Source organism: Syngnathoides biaculeatus, chromosome 10, assembly GCF_019802595.1.
Source record: "Syngnathoides biaculeatus isolate LvHL_M chromosome 10, ASM1980259v1, whole genome shotgun sequence".
NCBI lineage: Eukaryota > Metazoa > Chordata > Actinopteri > Syngnathiformes > Syngnathidae > Syngnathoides > Syngnathoides biaculeatus.
Window position 1 is genome coordinate 14,840,998 of NC_084649.1, and position 25,885 is coordinate 14,866,882.

A 25,885-nucleotide genomic window follows, 5' to 3' on the forward strand; every position below is an offset into this window, starting at 1 on the left:
AAATGATCGGTGTACTGGCGTGTATTTGGTTGGCCACCATCCATTACGTTTAATTGCCGAAATCCATCGATCTTTTTTGATCATTTCAGCTTGTATTCAATACAAATGCCAATATTTAAATAAATGACCCCTGATTTTACACAAACCATTCACATTCATTAATAATTGGGGAAAAAAAGAGGACGGGGAGTCGGCTCCTCCGTACACGGAAGCGTATTGCGGCCACACACATACACTTCTAAACCTCTCTGCGACAGACGTTTTTTTTTTAAATACTTATTTTTCTCAAATGAGTCTACTTGGCATTATAGATACTTTGGAATTTGAGATTAAGAATCCTACATGAAATAAAGTGATCGCCACACAGGCATGTGTATTTGGTTGGCCACCATCCATCACATTTAATTGCCGAAATCCATCAATCTTTTTTGGTCTTTTCAGCTGGTATTCCAGAGAATGATCACTTTGAATATCTGTCTTGTCTGTTGTGACAACCAACAGCACAACAGGTCTCGGGCAATGTAAATATTCTCCTCCGGTGTTCAATGTCTCCCACTGTGTCAAGCAGCTCTGTTTGACTGGCAATATGGTGCCGTGAAAATGGTGACGTCATATGCATGTGCTCTGTAGTGCAAGAAATCCTTTGTATCAATTTTTGTTTGCGTGTGTTTAAAAAAAAAAAAAAAAAAACACTCACTTGACATGAGGATTTATCACGGCAGATAGAGGTCGACGTCTGCTGTAAATATACCCAACCAAACGGTGTGTACAGGTAATTGTATTGTTAGCCTATATTTACTTTTCACCGCTACTGAGGGGGAGTATTGAGTTTTCCGTCAAGGGGCAAGGCAACGGCGCTTGCTGCAGGCTGGTCGGACAGCCTCACCAGCTTTCAGTCGTGGGGAGTGGAGCAGGCATAAGCCCTGAAATCGATCAAGGAACGTTTGAAGTACAGTGCGGCTCGCGGGCTTGCTAGCTGCCTTCACAAGCAAGTAATCCACCAAGCTGTCACAATTTGTGGCCTGGCTAAGCACTTTGGCATGCTCCAAGGTAAACTCAGTTGAACTCTTCACACCCACCTGAACTTAAATATTGTATTTAATTTTGGTTTTGGCCCAAATTTTCCTCCTTTTTAAATCTCTCAATTATCTGAAGGTTAAGTTGCTGTACATAAGCAGTTTTATACTCTCCCCATGCCCAGTAAATATTTACCTCCCAAAATTTTAAATATTGATGTCAATTCTTAGTTTTTTTTCATCAGTTGGTTATCTGTTCATAAACTAGCTACTTATATAATAATACATTGGTTATCTAGGCATCAACTGATTATCCGTATATAGTAATTCCCCCTCCATCAAGGATGTGGGGTTAAAAATTACAGTCCACCACCACAATAAGTGAAATTTATGAAATAAAAATGCCTTAATAGGCACGGTGGATCAGCTGGAAAGCACTGACCACACAGTTCTGAAGTCCCGGGATCAATCCTGGACCCGCCTGTGTGGAGTTTGCATGTTTTCCCCGTGCCTGCATGGGTTTTCTCCGGGCACTCCGGTTTCCTCCCACATCCCAAAAACATGCAACATTAATTGGACATTGGTGTGATTGTGAGTGCGGCTGTTTGTCTCTATGTGCCCTGTGATTGGCAGGGTGTAGCCCGTCTCATGCCTGTTGACAGCTGGGATAGGCTCCAGCACTCCCACGACAATCGTGAGGATAAGCGGCAAAGAAAATGGATGGATGGATGGATGGATGGATACCCTAATAAAATCCACATTCACCATGTTTTTGTTGTAGTTACAGCACTTATGTTTTTTGAAAGCAAACACAACAAACCCATTTAAACAATAATACGGTAGAGGAGGATAAAAGTGTTGTATATAAAAAAAAAACAGTCCCAACTGTATTCAAAATTTAAGATAGTGGAACCACGAAGCATTATGCTGTGCCACAATGTTACGACATTAGCATTACTCTTGCCATCAAACCATGCGTGGATAAACAGTCGAACATTTGCCCTATTCAAAAGCTATCCACCGATTTGTGGCCCTGATCTGTTCTGCCCTATCCACACTACACATACGGCAGCATTACGTCGACCTACCCATTTATTGTGAATGTGTTGCCACGGTCCAGGAAAGCGGGCAATACAAAATCCACGTATGTGTTTTGTTTGGCTCAGCACATGTTACCTGAACTTGTCTCCATGGCAGCTATACACATACAGACTCGTAACCACTGCTGCGTGTTCACGTTTTATTTTTACCTTTCACATGCTTCACATGTTAGGACACCTTAGCTGTGATGATTTCCAATTTTGAAATAGCATGTTGAGATAAAACAGTCATTTTGAGTGAACATTTCCTCAAAAGTCAGAGGAAGGAAAAACAAAGGTAAATGCGCTGAAATCATCGCGTAAAGCCGCGAGCAGGATTCTCGTCACATCTGTGACACAACGACACGAGGAAACAGTGCTCACTTAGAATAGCGCACAAGGAGTAATTCTCAGATGCAGAAATAACAAAAGAATGATAAAATGATGAGCACGATGTTTGAAGACAAAGCAAAAGACGAAATGGCAACAAAAATCAAGCGAATTCCCCTCCGTTTCACTCACTCATTTTAACTCATATAAAAATAAATAACAAAGGTTGTGCCTCATAGCTCCTGGATTTTAACACCTATTTAATGATTACTTGTGAATATATTGCTTTGTCTCTCTTTATTCATTTTCATTGCTCAGTACTTTCTTTTTCCTTTCCTGTGTGTTATTCACATTTCTTTTGGTTTAACCACACGTCTGTCATCTTATTCTTTGGCTCCGTCTTTCCAAACTGACAGTTAAACTTGGTGTCATGGCCTTATTAATCACAGATCTTTGGACATTTAAAGCTTGATTGATTGGCACAGAAAAGAGCCACAGGGGATGTGGTCACGAGTCAGATAATAATGATCGGGGGCTTCATTATGCCAGTGCAGTTTAACAAAATTTAAATTCTACTTGCCTGACAGATGAGGAGCGATTCACGGGCCGGTTTCTCGGACCTCATGGCTCCTCCAGGTTCCTCGCTGCAGCGCGTAGAGACTAATTATAACGTGTTTGAATGGGCCAACCATTAGAGGCCTGCGTAAGGAGGAATCAAGTCAACTTCCTCCCTCTCCCAGCCACTGTCCACTTCTCCTCCTCCTAATTGTATCTCATTAGAGTAGCCATGTGAATGCCTGACACTTCAGAACCTCTGAGTAATATCTCAATTTAAGCAGGCAATCTGTCTGTTTAAAATGAAATTTGGCTCGTATTAAGCATATGATCCATATTCTTCCTTCTTTCTATGCTTTTGGAACCACTTTTCAAGTACTAATTGGCTCCAGTGATTTCCTTCATGATCAACATTTTCACAGACCCAAATAAGAATCAGAGGCAGAACCCCACATTTTTAAACTCTTTTATTCATTGTCTGCCATAGATGTTTATATCAACTGTGGAATCAAACTGTGCACTGTGATGTGATGTTTTGTGCTGCCAGGTTTGTCTGTAAATAATATTGCAGGTACATTTGCAAACCACTATTTATGAACAGATCCCTGGCGACAGCATCATTGCATTGCTTTAGATTCAAGATCCGGCAGTTTTTATGAAGAAGATAAAGATTAAAGTGTGAATTATGGGAAGTCGAAAAAGTTGAGGCACCTTACACTCAAAGACAGTATGCATATGTATATATGGCATAAACAATATGTGTCATGGTAGTTGGTAGAAAGTGTGTTGTGATCGTGAGAAAAGAGGAAGCAGTTCATGAAGTGAATGGTGAATGCTGTGTGGGGAAAAAAAAAATTCCCATTTGAGCCATGCGGTGAGTAAGTGTCGCTCATGGCAAGTTTCTTTGTTGTATGTTTAAATTGTTTTGTGTTTTATATTTTGAGGTGTCCAAAAAAAGCAAAAAAATTGTGACAAAGTCCCCACTTCTGCTGGACATGTTTCTTTTCATAAAAGTAAATTGCCTTGACTTTTAGGTCAAATGGGTAATTGTGGTGAAACCACATATTTCTACTTCTTCTTATTTTCCTTTCGGCTTGTCCCGTGAGGGGTCGCCACACACAGCATGTCATCTTTTTCTACCTAAGCCTATCTCGTGCATCCTCTTCTCTAACACCCTCTGTCCTCATGTCCTCTCTCACAACATCCATCAACCTTTTCTTTGGTCTTCCTCTCGCTCTTTTGCCTGGCAGCTCCATCCTCAGTACCCTTCTACCAATATACTCACTCTCTCGTCTCTGGACATGTCCAAACCATCGAAGTCTGCTCCCTCTAACCTTGTCTCCAAAACATCCAACTTTGGCTCTCCCTCTAATGAGCTCATTTCTAATCCTATCCAACCTGCTCACACCAAGCGAGAACCTCAGCATCTTCATTTCTGCCACCTCCAGTTCTCCATCCTGTTGTTTCTTCTGTGCCACCGTCTCTAATCTGTACATCATGGCTAGCCTCACCACTGTTTTATAAACTTTGCCCTTCATCCTAGCAGAGACCCATATGTCACACAGAACACCAGACACCTTCTGCCAACAGGCAGGGTAACAAAAAAAACAACAAAATAAATAATAATAATAATAAGGGATTCAACTAAGTCGAAATATCAGCCAAAATATTCTAAAACAGCTGGTAAAGCTTTACTAACATTATGTTGAGGAAAAATGTCAATTTCTGTTATTTTTGGAGTTGAGAAACCCCTGTGTAGCATGCCTGGAGTGTTGCGTGGTCACCAGTCAATTGGAAGATTACATGTCTGAACTAATTCCTGAAATATCAGGTCTGATATCATTGTGGAAGATACCGGCCCCATAGTTTCTTGTAGAAACTTTTATTTAACATCTCCATGAAGTTGAGCTAACCCTGTCAGGAACGTACTACATGTTGGTGTGGTCATCATGACTTCATTGGGGTTGGGGTGGGGGGTGATGTTCAAAGTTGAAGATCAGTTCTGAATAAGCAAGACCTGTAACTAATTGGTCTTGAATATTCCATAATACATGTAATACCATAATGTGAGTGAGCAGTGCAGCTTGTTAGCAGCAGACAGCATTTGATCAGAGCTCCCAGTGGTCACAGATGATCCCACAAAATCCAGAGGCAGATTGGCAGGCAGGTCAAGAATCACCACCGCATATCAATTCGGTAGTTGTCAGTTTCCATCGTAATGGGCCCATTTCTGTATGTCCAAACGCCCCCAGGTGAAGCTCCTGCGGCCCCTCACCTGCTGTCAGATCAATGGTAGGGGATTTCTGGAGACCGCAGCCCCTGCTGACACAGACAATATGCTTGCACAGCAGCTCATCAAGTCTACATGTATTGATTGCATGGGTGCATGGAGAGGCTGTAATAACTCCTCCCCACCACCATCACCACCACAAAACGCCTTATTTTTCACTCTTCCAGCATCGCAGCTTTTATATGGCAAAGCAATTTTCAGCCCTTAGCCTACTGTTATCCCCACCTAGAGCCATCTTTTTTCCACAAAGGGAATGGACTTAGCCTGGGCTTGCTCCGGACAGATGTCAAAAAATAGCACGATTGGATGCAGAATGAAAATACTCTGTTCCGGGGAAGCGTGTTACCACAAGGGAGAGTCCAAATTGGACACCTCGGCATAGGTGTGCGAAGGAGTGTTTTGTCTCTTTACGCATGTACGAAAGAGGGAAGAGGTGCGAGATGGTGGAGTTTTTGCCCGTCATGGCGTGCTGCGAGTAAACAAGACTTGAGTGGGTCTGGAGGGTTGGTTGAAATCACGGTTGGCTGTCACCAATTGTCACCACCGGCTTGAGTAATAATTTTCTTTTGTGTGCACACAGACCTAAAAATAGGTGTGTTTATCGTGTAAGGGAATGAATCCCCCCTAACTCAGTGACCATCTGAGCTTCCTTTTTCTGCCTTTTTACGGGCTCACTGTCAGTGTTTAAGGTAGGCTTTATCAAATTATCAAGTAATCTTTGGCTCTAGAGGCAGAACTGAGGTAGAATGCCACCAGTGTGTAACACTGAGTGAAGTTTGTGAAAACCCTAGAGTTGCTGCCAATACCACTTTGTATTGAAATCAATTGTTGCTGTCATTCTCACATCGCCACACATCTAATTACCCCAATTCCCGGAGCGTTATCGGCGATGTGAACAATGCCCTCCTTTGATGAATTCTGTCTGAAAGGGACAGGAGACCAAATCCCAGCTCTAATTTTACACCTCCGACTCGCCATTTTTCAGAGAAAGCCAGTGTTAAAGCGACTCATGTTCTTGTGCCTAACCTTTGTGATTGAAAAGGCCTATATCCATCACCAACGGCCACCATGTCTCCATGTTGCTGTGAGTCACATGCAAGTCGAGATTATCAGTGTGACAAAGACTGAATGAACACATGTATTCATTTATCCTCCCAGCCAATTCCCCCCCCACCCCACCCCACGTACAGGGCAAGAGTGGCTGTCACAGACAAGTGTTTCTGACTTAAGGAACAGAAAGACACTACATATGAATGAGAAATACCTCAGTTCATTATCATTTGTTTGGGTTTCTTGGAACTTTAAAAAAGAAAAAAAGCATTTCATAACTATATTGGTTGGAAATTTTCCAAAGCTGTTTTCAAATGGGTAGAAAAATATCCGAGGACATTACATCACAGCTTTCTATGCAAGTCAGTCCTGATCATGGTTCATTTGCTGATTTGCCAGTTACCGTATTTTCCGCACTATAAGGCGCACCTAAAAGCCTTTATTTTTCTCAAAAGCCGGTGATGGTGTGCCTTATAATCTGGTGTGCCTTATACATGGATTAATATTGAGCCTTTCGTGCAGCTCCTTCTAATGGATGCAGAATGTAACCCCAGCCTCTACCGTAGCGTCTATTCTATGCGCCTTATGATGCGGTGCGCCTTACATATGAAAAAAAACTTTTGAAATAGGCCATTCATTGAAGGTACACCTTATAGTGCGGAAAATACGGTACTATTACTTATCTGTAGTCTTATGTCACCCTCCATGAAAAAGGAAATGTTCTGTTAACAGATTGAAACATAAGAAATCTAGGTCTTCGACCATTTTAAGAAATGACTTTTTTTCTGGCTTCTGATTGGCTCAAATGACCCTACAGTGATGGTTTGCATGGTGTCACCTGATGGATGATTCTATGTCATATACAGACCTTTTCCTTAAAAAAAAAAAAAAAAAAAAAACTAAATCAGAAGGAAAAGCAAATGGCTGCAAATTACATGGACAGTTCCCACCTCTCTGTCCATCTCTGTGTAAATGATCGTGTCGCTCCATGGGCAGTGATTGAGTTTGCTGCTTGTCTCTTGGTTGGCATGCACTGCTCTTTATAGCCTGGTGTTGCTGTCCCACTCAGGCTAGTGATTTCCTTCGTGACAGAACAATGTTCTGAAGCTCCTGTGTGAGCGTGCTCATTGCATTTGTGTGTTTTTTACATTCTCTTGCAGTTACTTAAGATAGCAAATCACACGAGTGCTGCCCTCGCACATTTCAGGGAATGACTGTAAGCAACTATACGGTAAAACATTAAAAAAAAAAAAAACCTTTAGGGATACAGTATATCTGGCAGGGAAACTCTAAATGCAAGTTTTTGTCATCGTTTCTGGGTCAAGTGGGCAGTAGTCAATCACTTTCTGCCACCTGGAAGTACTCTATCACATATTGTTAACAATTTAGTTTGCAATTTTGGTTGGATCAATGAATCGTACAAATTGACTCAAAATACAATGCTCTTAAATAAGCCTACCCGGTGACTACGGATGAGCATGAAAGGGGTGGTGGGGGTGGTTTGGGGGGGGAGGGGTGTCACAGAAGTAGTTCCAGCTATCAAATCCTGCAATGTCAGATCTATTCATCAGTATAGCTAATTTGGTGCATTCAATTTGTGAGCTACCATATTTCATGAAAATCCATTTATCAATTACTGATAAAATTTGATAAAAATGACGAGCAGACTTGCACCTGTTGTCAACTGCAGCTTTCCCACCAAGGTTTGATGTCTGATGATGTTGATTTTATCATGATTTCTTGGGAAACAGTTGTCCATTTGGGCGCGCGATCCTCATATGTCTCCTAGCGCTAATCTCTTGGTCGTGAGCCAAAACAAGCTCATCAAGCGCAACACAGAACATACTCAGGCCACAAAGCAAACGCACACAATTGCAAGAAGGGTTCTATGAAAATGTTTCTTTTTCAGGGTGCTCGATGGCCCCACTTATGCTGTGTTGCTGTGTGTTGGCAGGGAGATTGCGTCTCTGTCCTGCAAAGAAACACTTAACAATCCAAAACAGCTCCCACACAGTGACGCGGGTTAAGTGGATGCATGTTGATTTAATGGCAGGCTGTCTGGAAGTAGATTACACCCAATCAGACAGTCAGCATGCACGCAAAGACTGGGAAGAAATGGAACATCTCACTTGTCGTATAATTAAAACATTCGCGCTGAAGGGGAATTTTGAATATGGCAGGACAGTTAATCCATCTCTTTGCTCCCTGGTGAGCAAAAGTATAGATTACCGGTCAGGGAAATATGTATGCGCAAAAATGCTCTGCTCTTCTTTTGTTATGGTGCCGCCGAAAAATAAACCCTCATTTGGAAGATAAATGTTCTTAACTATCATCCAGGCCTAACTGGACAGAAATGGAGACTTAAAAAGCAACTGGCATAGCAATAATAGTAATAACATTTTACCTGTTACCACCTACTGTAGGACAATTGATATTACACTTGATAGCTGCCCACAAATTCCCAAATTAGTTGTATAATAATAATAAAATAATAAATAAATAAATAATAATTCCCGGCCTACAGAGTGCACATGGTTACAAGCCTCACCGAGTACATTTGTAAAGGAAATACCATTTGGTACATACTTACACTGCAGCTGTGTAAAAGCCGCAAGTGCCCACATTGAAACCCACATTGAAACATGAGATATTTACAAAGAAAGCTATACACAGATAGTTTAATGCAAGCGTGGCGCTAACGCTAGCGCTGCGCTAAAGCTAGCGGTGACGCTAGCACGGCACTTACACTAACAGGGCCAGTTAGAATAAAAATTACCAGTAAATATCATTGAGACACGCCAGTAACACAGTAGCAACATGCTAGCATATAGCAAAAATGCATATATTATCCGCATCACCACATAAACCGCAGATTTGAAAGCGTGTGAAAAAAGTCGCGGCTTGTAGGTCGGAAATTACGGTAAATCACCACAGACTAATTACCTAGTTGCCACTTTCTTTAATGATGTTTTTCTTTTTTTGTTCAATCACAAGACTCAATTACCCTTGGCTTTGAAATCCCCCCCTTAACTTAGATGTGCTCAGTTGCTGACGCTCTGATTTGCGTGTATGGTGGAGGGGCAAAGTTATGCGCAATCATATCCAAATTGTCAGCCTGCATTATTTTCCTCCAAATAATATGGCAAGGATCTTACATGCTGTGAAGAAAAAAGAGTTGTTGCTATTTAAAACTCAATTGCATACTGATACAACATTCTAATAATGGCTGCATGCTGTTTGTGTTCCACGATATTTTTTGTTATTCTTATTATTACTCTTCGTATAAAGGCTTTGTGCTCTAAAGTTTCACGGCATATAAAGGTGCAATAAAGTCACTTATTAAAGCCCTTAACTTTGTCAGGGGGACATGGAATTTTAAAATCATGCTAAATATCTTCAAAAAGAGGTTCTTAAGCAGAAATGTAATACAATAGGCAGTTTAGAATGGGTTAAAATTAGGATTAGGGTAGGTTATGGTTAGTGGAAAACATTAATGGCACTACACTTAAGGTACATAGTTCGATTCCCATCTGGAAGCAGTAGGGCGTGTTCTCCAAGTATACTACTGCCAGTTGTAGTGCAGTGCCGCATGTCCTGGAGCCAGTAAGATAGGACCAATGCTTGGCTAGAAACTATGTGGGAATCCTAATAATGCATCAGGGAAGAGCTAAATTTAGCCTGGGTTGTTAGTATAAAGACGGAGAGAGTGTGTGGTTTTGGTCTGCTGAGCGGTTATTATACAACTCAAGCTAAAGCTAGAAAAAGACCAAGTTAACAAGTATACAATAGAGAGGTCTGGAAAGCGGCCTCTCTTATCTACATTTTTATTCCCAACAACTTTTATTTTTGTTTTCCTCTGTTCTGTTGTGACCAAGGAGTGATACGCAATCACTGTGAAGTGACAGATCATCAGGTGACGCTGCGGGAAATAATCCAGCCATCCGTTTTCCTTGCCACTTAAGGTATCTTCACTAGGGTGCTGGAGCTATCCCAGCTATCGTAGGGGAGGTACACCCGGAATTGTTCACCAGGCAATATCAGGGCACACAAGAACCAAAATAAAAGAAGAAATCATTATTATTTCTACATGCAGTGGAACCTCGATTACGATAAATGGGCTCTGGAATAACGGCTATTGAATAAATTGGAGAGTTTGGACTGAACAACGTGTCCAAAAATAGTTTCCATTTGACACTTGAAATACCACCGGCAAATTTTGTTTGATCCAGAATTGGCTGTTGTTTTTTTCTGGTGCTGTGGCGCAATGCAGGCAGAGAACGGGATTGACGTATTTCTGGGTCATGGATAAAAAATACAAGATCGTACCGTTCTCAACGTGGTGTCTACGTTTAATTTGGGGTATTGGTGTGTGGCCATGTGACAATGGCTGTATGGTCTTTTTTTTTTTTTTTTTTATTGAGCTGAGGGAGTGCGTTATCCATGCGGCGTAAACTTTTATGAATACAGAACACAAGTCTTGAAATCTGGAATTTGCTATATTTGTACGTTTGTACGTTCCCCCCAATTAGTTCATCTATGTCAGGATTGTCAAACTCATTTTTCTCGCGAGCCACATTGTTGTTCCAGTTTCCCTCAGAGAGCCGTAATGACAGTGGAACAAAAATATTTAATCATCATATTTAGCATCAATTTATGAACTTGGTTTGGAATCAATAATCCAGGGTACTGTGTTTTTCAACTATTCACGTTTGGTAACACAAAAATGCATTTATGATATATGACAATTTGAAATTTTAGTACAGATTTTTACAAGAATCATGGAAATTGACACTCTAGATTTGGCTTTGTGGGCCACATAAAATCATGTGGCAGGCCAGATCTAGCACCCGGGCCTTGAGTTTGACACCTGTGATCTGCGGCAATGAATTTGGAATTCTACATCAATGTCACCGTTACCAAGCACATTGGGGTAACAGGTTTGGATGAAATGTGAAACTTTCAAGCGCTTTAACCCATTCATGGGCAGGGTGGCAATTTTTTGCCTTACTGAGATAAAAGTCTGCTACCAGGCCACAATCAAGGAAATAACACTTCTTTTTTGTTTCATGCATAAAACAAAGGGCAAAAAAGATATACCCTCTCGCAGGCAGCGTCCCAAAACTGGGACGGATATGTTATCAGTTCTGTTAAGTGGTACATACTAGAGATATGTCTATTAATGAATTCTTATTCTCGAATGACACTTATGCATTAATAATACTGATGGATTAGCATTTTGAAGGCAAACCTGGTTGCATACTGGCCTTTCTTCCTTTCTTCTCTTGGAAAACGCTCCATGTGTACTCGAGGCAGCCATGTTGGGTCAGGAAGGAAAGAGAAATAACTCCGTGCTAACTTTGACCGATGGGTTATCCTCTCCTGATACCAAATTATGTCTTCAGATTAAAACACTTCAATATTTTGATATACTGAAGGATATGATGCGTGAAAATCATGATGTCCCAAAAATGGGACGCTGCCCACGAATGGGTCAAAATTGATTTACAATAATCTGGTACTCTACTGGGAATTTTAGGCTAAAACAATCGAGAATTTAGATAACCATCCTCTTCCATGAGTTCACTATATCGAGATTCCACTGGAAATACTTTTTGTAAAGTTTTTCTTTGGGAGCGTGATGTGAGATTTTTCTCATGTAAAATAGGTGCCCTCGTGTAATAAAAAGAAACACGGTACTACACTTAACTGTAAAATTGATGTGCATGTGAGGTCCTGCTGTGTAGACCCGCGTTTACCTCCGCTCAAAGACAATGGGTGGAGGGGATGAGTCGCAGCGCTTGTCGGCTGCTGCTGTGTTAATAATGTGTGAGATGATTTTCTGTTGTCCTTGATAAGAAGGAATACCCGCAGTTCTTCATAGATCCGAGGAATTGATGATAATGAACACGTTACTGCTTTAACAAGATAAATGTGACCGCCTTTGACGCACCTATACACAGGTGCACGTTTTCCTCTTGTGTGTGTGTGTGTGTGTGTGTGTGTGTGTGTGTGTGTGTGTGTGGAGTCATCTGTTTTTTCTCTGGATTTTTTTCAGATTATAATGGAAGCAGGTTCAAGGAGATGGGACCTCATTTGCGTAGTTAGCCTCAGGGCTCTTGTTAATGCGTGAGTGTGTGAACGGGTGAGTTAGTGAGTGAGTAAGTAGCCAGGTGATTCATTCCAGCTCCTACCATCTTATTTCACAGGAGATTAGATTAAAACAATCAGTCAGCCCAAATAACAGCGACCTCAGTAGAAAGTGCGTCGTGGGACTGGGACTTAAAGCGTCCAGCCTGCCTCCCTCCCTGCCTACCCTGAATAGGCCGGCTGGTGTTTTTCTGCCGCTCAGCCATGGCAACGCTGCGCCCCGGAACATTTTGCCTAAAAACAGAGAACATTCACACAGCGAGGGGCAGACCAGTGTGAACATAAACAGTGTTATTTTGCACAGTCCAAAGGGCGTAATCAATGTGATGCATTTGGGCCCGACTGCAGGCGCAACCCACGAGGGATGAGTTGCGATTGCTTTGGAAACGGCCCTTATGAGAGCTTAGGGATTTAATAAATAAATACATAAATAAATGTGACGGATTTTGATACGATTTCATTGGTTTTTTGCAATGGGTTTGTTCTTGCTTTGAGGGTAAATCTGCCATTTATCTCAAAGGTAACAAAATTATAAAAGCATTTTAATGGATGTAAAAGCAGTGATATATGAATTTATGTGTTTGATATCTGGGGATTGCTGTAGTACGCATTTATGCATTAACGAGCATTCAAGCAATTTCAAGATATTATTTTTGTTCATAAATCTTGATCATATCTAATATTTGAGATTGTCAACATTAACCCGTTTCAGACCCTCTCATTAGGACAAATTCACTTAACACACTTCAGAGCACAGGATAATCTCATAGGATAATTTTAGAAGTAGTAGCTAGTACATAATCTGACATTTTTAGAGCTTTTGAGATGAGTGAGATGGGCTTCACCATGTCTTTTTGTTCAAGATAAAGTTCTTTTTGTGTATGTAAATGTTTAACTTTGAACAAAATAATGTACAATTCTAAGAAATTGTCTCTCATCACTGTGGCATTTAACAAAATGAAATAATTGTAGTGATCGAGACTGACCAGAACCTAGAGAGATGATTCAGTCTGATTTGACTTCAGACTGTGAGACAAAAAAAAAAAAAAAAGAAATGTGTTTTTGCTCAGTGTATGTAAACTTCTGGTTTCAACTGTGTCTGTCCGTCTTGGCAATAGAAATCATGGTAAAGTTTGATGCCTTAGTATCTAATCTTCCACTTTGCCTTTTTTCGTTTGTGTCTTGCGTGTTGACAGGAGAGGAAGCTGACAAATCTCCCAAACATTGAGATTTGTGACTCACTTGTCACCAATTATATGGTGCCACTGTCCCGCCAGACTGAATTCTTTGTTCCCGAGATGAGGGATGAGGCCAAAGCTGATGTGAAAGAGGAAGACTCTGATGAAGACAGAGGAACTGACATTACAGGTAATATTTTACACATCGGAGACAAGTCAAGTGTCAAATCCACCCAGCGAGAGAAGTTTTCATTTCTTTCACTGAGACCTCATACGTTTGATTGCTGGTGACCCAAGTTTGATTTTTCTCTGGTGGCAACGACAGATTACATTAGGTTGCAAAGACGCACAAAACACGTTTGACACAATGATCAGTGAGGACATGAAGATAAATGAGACTTTGTAATTATTCTGTCACGCCAACTACGTGTGATTGAGCGCAATGCGATATCAGCGTCCTTGCTCGGGCGGACTGTCAACAAGTACAAACGACTAAATAAAGGAGATGATGAGCTGAGCTGCTCTCTGACCTTCTAAATTCGGTAACTAACTTTATATTCTATGTCGGTTTGGTCACTACACACACTTTTTAGCACAAATTAGGAATTATGAACAGCCTGGATAGGTGTTTCGGAAACTTTATTGAGCCAAGGCACATGATTGCATGAGAAAAATCAAACCAGTACCACCAAAATTGTTACCAAAAGTATACCAAAATAATGTTGATCTTGTCAGTTTACACTAAATTGTAAGTCGTGGGAAATCTGAGCCTATTTAGTTGAACGCGCTTTTATTCTGTTCCATAACAATTGAATTTACTGTAACTTACTGGCATCTGGTGGATGAGCTTATATTTTGTTTAGCCTGTCACTATATGTCACTGGAATAAATAGATGAAAAGAAATTCATCAAGACATTTCAGATCAATTAAGTGAAATTGGGTACTTTCCCATGACATACCCCGATAATCTCTCACTCTGCACAACTGCAGAATGACTAATAATCTTACACTTAAATTTTTATTTGCATTCTAGCTGTTGATTCTTTTTTTTTTTCTTTTTTTGTCTTTACCAAAGCAGATACACTTTAATTGAAATAAAAATGGAGACCATAGATGTTACAACGGAGCAGAAACCTTTGCTTTGTCTCAGCCAATCAGCAAAGCAAGGAAGGTATTGCTTTAATTGAAAAGTCTTAATATATGATGGGAACGTCTACTATAATGGTATATCGCTATCAGAAATAGAGCCAGGCATCTGCAGAGCATATGAGATAACATAAAGATGTTGTTCGTACTTTGTATGTCGCAAAGTCCCACCTCTCTGCTAGGGATGGGAAAATAACGTAATTTTCGGCCTACAGAGCACGCCTGGTTATAAGCCGCGGTACACAGAAAGAGTTTAACGCTACCGTTAGCGCAGTGCTAGCGTTAAACTGTCATTTCTGATGGACGCAGTGTTGTTGTTGTTGTTGTGAAATGGTAGTGTTATTTTTTAAAGTCCTAAAATGGCCATCGCTAATGCTAATCACCAATGCTAACTGTTTAGCAAAGGCGGACATTTTTGTCTTAAATTCAGCACAGTGTGCTTACCATAGACTCATACCAGAGTTTAAACATGTGGGTTCATGAAAAGCCAAAGCCAAGTGAATTGAAACAAAAACATCATTGACCCAGTTTTCGACATTTATGCTCTCGATCATTGTCTGTAAACTTAAACCACAACTGGATGTTTGAATTTGGCAGCAAAAGGCTTAAATGCTTGGATAAACAGCAGCTTATCATCACTCCTTTTAGTTAGACCATAGCGTAATTTTCTTTATTAAAAAAAGTGTGGGTTTACAATGTCTTCGACTGGTTTAAATATTATATTAGTCACTTAGTGCATTGTATTGACGAACCAAAAATGGAGGTCGTTACTTAATTTTAACCAACCAGATGGAGTACTTTTTAGTTCTTTTTCCTCTCACCGGGGCTCTTAAGGGAACATTCCGGTGTTTTATGTTCTTTTTACGACACTTATGCAGTTTTTTCGTGCTTATGTGAGTGCATTGAGTGAGCCTTTATATTTGCTGGTAGACACAACCTAAATAGACCTTCCGGTGACAATCGTCTTTTGTCTTTTTCAATTGAAAGATGAGCATTTAGATCTGATTTCAGTTTAAACTGGTCATTTTATGAAAACAAGATTAGACAATCACCAAACGGTCCCTAGATTTAAGAGTGGCCCAGCATACGAATTTGTCAAGTCATAAACTGTCGCTCGGTCATTTTTTTTTTCTGGTTTGAGACAAACCGTTTGTTACAAATGAGCTTCATGTACATCACGGCTCACTCACTCAGCCACACCCCTTAAAGGCACACAAATAGCACTACAGCTTTTGTACTACAGTCAGTCCCCTTAACATGAGGTGAATCACCGAACAACTGTATCAGTTGTACACATTTTGCTCAGATTTTTAGTACCCTGTGCCAGAGAGAGTGTGTAACTTTGGACTGGTCGGCCATCAAGCTTTCTTACTGAGGGCCAGCTCAATCAGTGCAGCTTAACGACACAGCTGTGGAAATCCCACTCGGGCGCCTGGGAAATAACCGACGCCTCCTCGTGCTTCATCGTACTTGGCCAACAGCACGCCAGCAAAATTATGTACAACGAGAAACCTGTTCATTTTCGAAGGACACAAATCAGGCTTCCTTCTCAGGGAGACTGGAGGAATTATCATATCATTATCATTTCTTACTTAACTCTCGTGATAGTTCTACCCAGTTGTAAGGCATTGAAAGCACATTTTTAAAGTATTCTCTTGTACGTATTCTCACTTTCTCGCTGTTAAGACATGAGTTACTATCATCCAGTATAACGTTACTTTGAGGAAATTGAAGACTCTCACACAGTTCTCGAAACGAGGGGGAAAATGCGCTTGCTTCATTTGAGTTTTTCCACAGACACATAAAATAAGAGAGATGCAGTGGCCATAAGGTGTACTTTCAACATTCATCATACGAGAGGCATTTGGCCAAGTATTCCCGATTAGAAATAAGTCTGTAAATAAATAGAAATGAAAGACGTCGATCACGGTGAGCCCAAAGTGCTCTGTCCTATCACTTGTAAACAACATCCATCTCTTTTAACTTCTCGTCTCATCTGTACTCATCCTGCGAACTCTTGACTGCTCTTTTTACATTACCGCCGTAAAAATCCTCTCTGCAGGACCTTCAATCCGAGCCGGAATAATCCCGCCGGGCCCAATTTAGCACCTGAATTCGGCAAATCTGATGGAAAAGTGAAGGGTTCAGCTGGTTTCAACCGGGCCCGCGTTTTTATGACAGCTCGAGGGTCATCCAGCGTGCCGAAGCACCTCCTTGGAGGGGAAGTCCAGCCAATTATCTTTAAATAGACCCATTATTTCCAATAAATGTCTTTGTATTATTTGAGGCATTCCCCTGTGGAAAGATCATCTACATTTATCATAAACCTCATTCACACTTCAGTGAAGAGCATCCGCTTCCACCACCTCCTGTTGGGACTTGCCGGCTAATCAACAGAATATTTCTCAGCCCCAAGATAAATAACGCAAATGGAGTTCACATATAGAACACCCCATGTGATAATTACATTGTGATGGAACACAGTCCTGACTTGTTTTTGTACTGTGTACGTGACATTTGTCTAGTGTGAGTATCACAGTAACAGTATATATTGGTGATAAATATTTGAATATTAATGTTATTGTCTGGATGTACACTATAGTATGTACCTAATATGTATGACTAGCATACTCACCAGTAATCCTTTAAGTGTGCAGAATGTCCTCAGAGTACCTTTTTGCTAATGTTATACAGTTTTGTTTATTTTTTATGCAGAATTCAAATCTAATTTCCGTTATGAAGGAAACATTTTTATTTTTCGATTATCGGGAAGAAATGATCACAGATTGCTGGATTCGCCGAAAAAAAGACTAAAACGAAGCAGAAACAGCCAAGTAGGAACGTGACGTCGTAGCCGGTATCAACAATGGCGAGCATTGGAATGCATTGTAAGAACGGCGATGAATTTTCCGATATTTCGAGCGATGAACACAATTCTGAAGGGTCCGCGAAGACGGTGAAAAATATGAGCTTTACAAAGCCGTTAAAGGTTTTCAATTTAAGCCAGTTAGACGGCACACACCTTCGAATGCAGAAGAAAGTGCCGAGCAAGCAGTCAGGATATCCCTCGTGTTGGAAACAAAGACTGGTAAGAATTTGTGAAGTTCTTGTTTGCTTTAGTTAGTCATAAACTGAAATATTAAAGGCTTCGATATTATGAATGACAGTGAAGAAGATAAGTATTTGAACACCCTGCTATATTGCAATTTCTCCCACTTTGAAATTATGGAGGTGTCTGAAATTTTCATCGTAGGTGCATATCTACTGTGACAGAGATAATCTAAAAAGAAAAATCCATAAATCACAATGTATGATTTTTTTTTTTAACGATTATTTGTGTGATACAGCTTCAAATAAGTATTTGAACACCTGTCTATCAGCTAGAATTCTGACCCTCAAACACCTGTTAATCCGCCTTTAAAAGTCCACTTCCACTCCATGTATTTTTCAAAATCAGACGCACCTGTGTGAGGTCGTTAGCGGCATAAAGACACCTGTCCACCCCATACAAATCAGTAAGACTCGAACTTGTCACATGGCCAAGACCAAATTGCTGTCCAAAGACACCAGAGACAAAATTGTACAACCCCACATGACTGGAAAGGGCTACGGAGAAATTGCCACGCAGCCTGGTGAAAAAAGGTCCACTGTTGGAGCAATCATTAGAAAATGGAAGAAGCTAAACATGATAGAGTGGAGCCCCATACAAGATATCACCTCGTGGAGTTTCAATGATCCTTAGAAAGGTGAGGAATCAGCCCAGCAGTAGACGACAGCACTTGGTCAATGACCTGAAAAGAGCTAGGACCACCGTTTCCAAGGACGTCATGGTTTGAAATCATGCATGGCACGGAAGGTTCCCTTGCCTAAACCAGCGCATGCCAAGGCCCGTCTTGTTTGCCAATGACCCTTTGGATGATACAGAGGAATCATGGGAGAAGGTTTTGTGGTCAGATGAGACAAAAATTGAACTTTTTGGTCATAGTTCCACTAACCGTGTTTGGAGGAAGACGAATGATGAGTTCCATCCCAAGAACACCATCCCTACTATGAAGCATGAGGGTGGTAGCATCATGCTGTGGGGGTGTTTTTCTGGACATGGGATAGGACGACTCCACTGTATTAAGGAGAGGATGACCGCGGCCATGTATTGTGACATTTTGGGGAACACCCTCGTTCCCTCAGTCAGAGCATTGAAGATGGGTCGTGGCTGGGGAATTCAACATGACAATGACCCGAAGCACACAGCCAAGAAAACCAAGGAGTGGCTCCGTAAGAAGCTTCGGACATGACGTAGTCAGTCTCCAGACCTAAACCCAGTAGAAAATCTTTGGAGGGAGCTGAAAGTCCGTGTTTCTCAGCGACAGCCCAGAAACCTGTCTGATCTAGAGATCTGTGTGCAGGAGTGGGCCAAAATCCCTCCTGCAGTGTGTGCAAACCTGGTGAACAACTACAAGAAACGTTTGACCACTGTAATTGCAAACAAAGGCTACTGTACCAAATATTAACATTGGTTTTCTCAGGTGTTCAAATACTTATTTGCAGCTGTATCACACAAATACATCGTTAAAAAAATCATACATTGTGATTTCTGGATTTTTCTTTTGAGATTATCTCTCTCACAGTGTACATGCACCTACAATGAAAAATTCAGACCCCTCCATGATTTCTAAGTGGGAGAACTTCCAATATTGCAGGGTGTTCAGATACTTATTTTCTTTACTGTATTTACGAAATGTTCAGTCCTGTTTAAAATCATGCAAACCCCCTGTATTTAGTGATTAGGTACGCGACCACCCAGCCGTTCATTGTACAGTGCGATGGATCTGCCTATGCTTGGATGATCCATCTGCAGTACGATGGGCGTCACGAATTTGCGTGTACAAAGCTCGTTTATTATCACACAAAAACAAAAGATAACATAATCCACAGTCTAAGTTGGTATATTTCCACAATTAAGAATTTAATGAACGAAATCTGTTTAAAATGCTGCCACGTTAATTTGAAAGCAATATCTTGTGATAGCTTGCGTCACCATAAATATAAATTCACGTGGTAAATTAATACCATAACCAGACAGTACCAGTCGCACGTACAAGGCTCTGCCCCTGAACTAGTTGTTTTTCAGACACGGGAAACTGGGTCAAAGTTCGCAGAGTTAAACACTTATATTTTTTGGTAAAAACATCAAAAAAATTATGCATTTTATGGTGAAGTTGAACTGCCAAGTGAATGAATAGGAAAATGAAGAAATGAGGAAGAGCAGTAGAATGATGGGCATCGTTACTGTTTGGAAGTTAAAGAGAGAAATATTGCTAACCTGAGAACACAATCCCAAGTGTGAAATACTGAGGTGGCAGCATCGTGTTTTTGGGTTGTTTTGCTACTGGAGGGACTGGTGTACTTCACAAAATAGATGACATTATGAAGAAATAATGTGATGTGGAAATATGGTAGCAATATCTCAAGACACTGAGAACGCTCGATCTCGTCAGATCTCGGGAGCTAAGGCGGTTTGGCCCTGGTTAGTAGTAGGATGGGAGACCGTCTGGGAATAGCAGGTGCAGTAAGCTTCTCTCCCCGGCTCAAATGCAGAGGGGTTGCGTCAGGAAGGGCATCTGGCGTTAACTGTGCCAAATAAATGTGCGTTCATCTGAGATGACACGCTGTGGTGACTCCTAACGGGACAAGGCCAAAGGAAGAAGAAGATCTTAAAACATTAGCCAGAAGTTTAATGTGTGGCCACAAAATGGGCAATGACTTGAAGCATGCTGCAAAAACCCGTTACAAAGGGTAACAGTTTTTTAGAGTGGCCATCACAAAGCCCTGATATCAGTCATCAAATGTACACTGTATGACTTAATAAGTCTTTTAGTCTTAACAAGTCTTACATTTACATTTCAAGTATCAGCGAAGCAAGTATCCAGTACTAAAATTGGCAACTCGAGTCTGACTCGAGCCCTCCATTTCTTGTATTTACATACCAGAATGAAATGACCAGAGGAAGAGGAGCATTAGGTCGTTGCCAGTGGAGGCAAGATGAAGAAGGATCCCAGAGAAGACCAGCAAAGGGGAACGTGTATCTGCCGTGTGCCCAGAGGGGAGCAGCTGGAAGTAGCGACATGGTCAATTGATGGCGGTCATAATCCTCTGGAACATATTGCCACTTGAGCATTGGACTTGCCTCACTGTGGTAACACCACATGGGATACTGGACAAGGAAGTGGGCTCGTGTCACCGACGGACATTTGCGCAGTCACATGATCAGCTTGTAATGCTTTCAGCCGCCACCTGCTCTCGATCGGCGACTTGCTCGCTTTCGTGAGCTCCGGCTGATGCGACACTTTGAGCAGCCAAAGCGATGTGGAGTGCGCGGTGAAATCTTGCGTGGCGTCCAAACTGAGACAGACTAATGAGGGAAAGTTGGGTTTTTGTTGCTCAGCCAAACGCACGTCGCAGAGCTTTCACTCAGCCTGCCACTCCTCAACAAGTTGGATGATGTCGCTTTTTAGTCTTCAGTCATTTTATATTAAAATTAGGCTATGATTGCCAACCATAGTTTAACACACTAACGGTATATTGAAGTGACCAAATTAATGTAAAAATGTGGCCATAATAAATCATTAGTATAAGCTCTGCAATTCAAATAGAGTTTGAATTAATTTCCATCATCCATCCATTCATTTTCTGTAACGCTTATCCTCACTAAGGTCGAGAGCCTATCCCAGCGAATTGTCCGGATGAGAGGCAGGAGAGAACTGGCAACCAATTGCTGGGCTATATAAGATTGTTAGCATCTGATATTTCTGATTAGCACTTTATGTCACCATTATTTAAAAAAAAAAAAAAAAACTAGATTTGGGTATTTTTTGGTCACTTTATTTTAATTAGCAGCATTTTATGTGGGTAATAAAGAGCTTTTCCCATTGTAACGTCTTTTATTTGGGGATTATATTTCTCAGAATTTCATCAGTGGATTACATTTTTGAATATATTTATGGCGTTCTGTTAGTCAATCCCAATCCAATTTTATGTTCTGGTCACAGATGAAAATCATCTTATTTTATTGAAAGGCAACTTGCGCAGCACCAATTTAATCATTATCCATCCATCCATCCATCCATCGATCCATTTTCTTTGTCGCTTATCCTCACGAGCTTCGTGGGGAGTGCTGGAGCCTATCCCACCTGTCAATGGGCAGGAGGTTGGGTACACCCTGAACTGGTCGGCAGCCAATCTCAAGCCTCCAAAATAATGTGATGCCTTAAGATACAAGTGACTTGACATCATGATTTTTCAAGATATGAGCCGTCGTCCGGCCGTTGGTTTTGCTTTGACTTGTGAGCGTGGATGTGGTAATAGTGACCTCAACTCAATTCACAAAAAAACAACCCTTTGGCAAATCCATCCATCCATTTTCTTAGCCGCTTATCCTCACAAGGGTCGCGGGAAGTGCTGGAGCCTATCCCAGATTTCAACGGGCAAGAGGGGCGGTACACCCTGAACTGGTTGCCACCCAATCGCAGGGCACATGGAGACAAAACGGTCACAATCACAATTTAGAGTGTCCAATTAATGTTGCATGTTTTTGGGATGTGGGAGGAAACCGGAGTGCCCGGGGAAAACCCACACAGGCACGGGGAGAACATGCAAACTCCACACAGGTGGGGCCGGGATTGAACCCGGGTCCTCAGAATTGTGAGGCCAACGCTTTACCAGCTGGGGCACCGTGTCGGCCCTGATATCATTAGTTTATGTATATATTGTATTTCTGTTTTTTGCACATGAGAGCCTTTAATCCTGGGGCGCTGCCCACCCTACCTTCAATGCACAGTTGCAATCGTGCGATACCTTATTTTCCTTCCTGAGTCGCTCACTTTGGCGTTCCTCCCGTGTCTCCGCAGGCGCCGACTCTCACAGCGACGCCAGCTCAGGAAGCGGCGGCGTTCCTTGGGACAGCCGAGAGACGTCCCTGGCCGCGTCCACCGCCGCCTCCTTGGCCTCGTCCCTCCCTCTCCGGGACGTGATGGACGCGCAAGGAGACGCCAGGCAAAGAGAGGGCAGCGAGCGGGGCTCCGACGGCTCGCTGGCCAGCGGTTCGTCCTTCGAGGAGCTCGACATGTACCAGGAGGAGCAGGCGGGAAAGGAGGAGGAGCAGGAGGAGGAGGAGGGAGAAGAGGTCCCTGAGGCTGGCGATAGAAAGTCTGGTGAGATTTTGCAGGGAGAGGAGGCGGACAAGGAGAATTTGGGGGACGACGGCGAGGAGTGACTATGTTGAGAGATCAAGGATGTTAGCCACGCTAAAGAGCGTCTCGGTTGTTGTTGCTGCTGGTTGTATGTCACTATGTTGCCATGTCGCTGGATCCAAACCCTTTCGAGTACTTTTGTTACACTCTAATCTCATTCAAACTAGAAGTACCCCGATTATAATCATGTCCGATCACATATGCCACACACCCGAAGGCCTGAATGGAAAAACAAAAGGTGCGCTTGCCATTGCCACGATAAAACGAAATTATTTTGAAAGGCACTCGTGTTCACTTTTTGATTTCCAGTGAATGTGTCAATAACGTTATTTACAATTAGCAACACAAAAGGAGCAGGTACAGTTATTCCTCTGTTCCTTTTTTTTTCATTTGTTTCAACAGTACAAGGATTGAGCTTGGGATGATGAAAAAAAAAAAAAAATGAAAAGACGCTGTACCTGTATTTGAAATACACCGATAAGGTTGATAGCTTGTGAACCGAAGCAAGATTGTTGGTAAAACCTTTTGTTTGCGAACGGAGGTTTGACTGTAATTTATTTCAATTCTCCGCCACCGTTAACTTCCACCAGTTTTTAAATGAATGTTCTGTTTTTATCTAATACAAACAGAAGTAATATGAGACATGGGTAAGTGCACAGTTTCCTTTTTAATTGTAGAAAATCATTTTTCAAACAAGTGCAATTGGATCATTGTCCAACACCGTGGTGAGATTGTGTAAGTAAAGACCACAGTCAGTCATCGATTTTTATTTTTCTCCTTGTAGTCAAAGTGCGGGCGATCATCGTAGGCTGCTGTGACGCGTTGGAAATTACAGTACGTACAGCACATGGTTGTGCGTGTGTGTGTTATGTGTGCGGCATATGTGCCTAATAATTAAACATGTCAAATGTAAAGTTTGTGTCAGTGCAGTTTGTTGCGCTAATCGAAATGAAGTCATGCATACGAATTGAGACACTCTGTGTGGTCTGGTATCACACAAAGTCGCAATTGCTTTTGTGCATGTGTGTGTGTCGGGGGGGGGGCGGGGGTCGCCCCATTCATTGTTTTTCGAATGAAGCTGCGGCTGCTGCTGCTGCTGATGAGCCTCTTGTAACTTATTAGGCTCACTTAAAGCAACTTAAACTTCGTCATGACGGCGATTCCACGGCTGGATAAATAGGGAATGTTTTCCGCCTGCGACCTGTTTGTGGTTTAAGATTCACAAATACAAATTTGTGCGGAACGTAGTCACTGAAAAATGCCACAACATGTCCATATGTAGGGAGGATGGGGTCATCATGTCGGGCAGCCAAGTGTATAATTTTAGCTTTGCTCCCAAAAAATCAGGAAAACTAAAATGGTGAAAACCTCTTTAATATTTATACTCGCACGGCAGGCGACCGCGTTGAGGTCAATGCAGCGATCCCGAGCACAACTTAGAAGAAGCCGGCGTAGGTGGTCCGGGGAACCAAGGGGGAACCTAAAAAAACGAAAGGGGGTACATCATCACAGCATGTCACTAAAAGGGACCAATCGCAACAGATGATCTCCGCGGAATTCTACACGCAGCAGCAATTTTTGCCGCGTGACACAAGGCCCGATGGGTTGGTCACGTGATACAACACCACGTAATTTCCACTTTTACCACATTATCAGCAAATATCTTTAAACATAATGTATTTTGAAACATTCAATTTACACGGTCTTTGTATGTCGGGCTATCACTAACTTTAGCCTGGGTTGTTAATGGATGTCATGGAAACTCTTTGCCGCAAGTACACTTATGTTGTTGTTTTTTTTAATTGAATCTAACTTTTTTTTCAATGTAGTTAGTGGAGTTGGAATTTTATTAATTTGTTTTCAGTTCATACTTTGTTGTTGTCAAATGTTAACATAGGCAATTATTAGGGGAGGCACGTCAATGGCATTGAATGTAGGAATAGTGAGGGTTATTAGTATTTTACCATTAACACCCATCCATTTTCTTAGCCGCTTATTCTCACAAGTGTCGCGGGGAGTGCCGGAGCCTATCCCAGCTGTCATTGGGCAGGAGGCGAGGTACACCCTGGACTGGTTGCCCGCCAATCGCAGGGCACATAGAAACAAACAACAGTCGCACTCACAATCATACTGAGGGGCAATAAAGAGTGTCCAATTAATGTTGCATGTTTTGGGGATGTGGGAGGAAACCGGAGTACCCGGAGGAATCCCACGCAGTCACGGAGAGAACATGCAGACTCCACACAGGCGGGTCCGGGATTGAACCCGTACCTCAGAGATGCGAGGTCGACACTTTTACAGCTCAACCACGGTGCCGCCCCATTAACATCATCCAAAGGAATTTGCTCACCTGTCCTTGGATGTTGGTTTTAACAGTAAATATTTGAATAATTCAAATTCAGCCACCTTGGCGGTGTCGCATTGATCTGTTGGGAATTTGATTGACTGCTGTGACATTTGTGTGACAATACATCACGTGTAGAGTAAATCAGCCCGACCTGCTTATTTGCCTTCTAGTGCTCCTTAATGAGCAGCATGACCTACACTTCAAATACTTCTTACTGCCCCGTCTCTCTCTCTCTCTCTCATTTTTTTTTTCAAATAACATTGTAAAGCCTCCAAGAAGAGGAGAAAAATACATATTTTACATTTTTTTCCAGGAAGGTTCAGTCTCGTCTCAGCAAAATTATCCACAGTTCAGTGAGTCACCTAAAATGTAACAACATGTCACCCGGTACTTCCACACTTGTTTCATGGGGATAAATGTTTGCCATTAAAGCTATTTAAGTAATTGGTTTATTTTTGTTACCGAGTGACTGCGCATAGCCGCTTCTGACCCAAAGCGGT

At 41.8% G+C, this 25,885-nt stretch overlaps 1 protein-coding gene across 1 annotated transcript in view; it reads left to right on the forward strand.

Annotated features, from left to right (window-relative positions):
* The window catches only part of tex264a (testis expressed 264, ER-phagy receptor a), a 73,546-nt gene extending 49,594 nt beyond the window's left edge, over positions 1-23,952 (forward strand). The window contains exons 3-4 of the mRNA XM_061833939.1: positions 13,664-13,835; positions 22,697-23,952. Coding sequence (XP_061689923.1) covers positions 13,664-13,835; positions 22,697-23,061 — 537 coding nt within the window. The 3' untranslated portion in view covers positions 23,062-23,952. The remainder of the gene's footprint in view (positions 1-13,663; positions 13,836-22,696) is intronic.
* Positions 23,953-25,885: the final 1,933 nt, after the last annotated feature.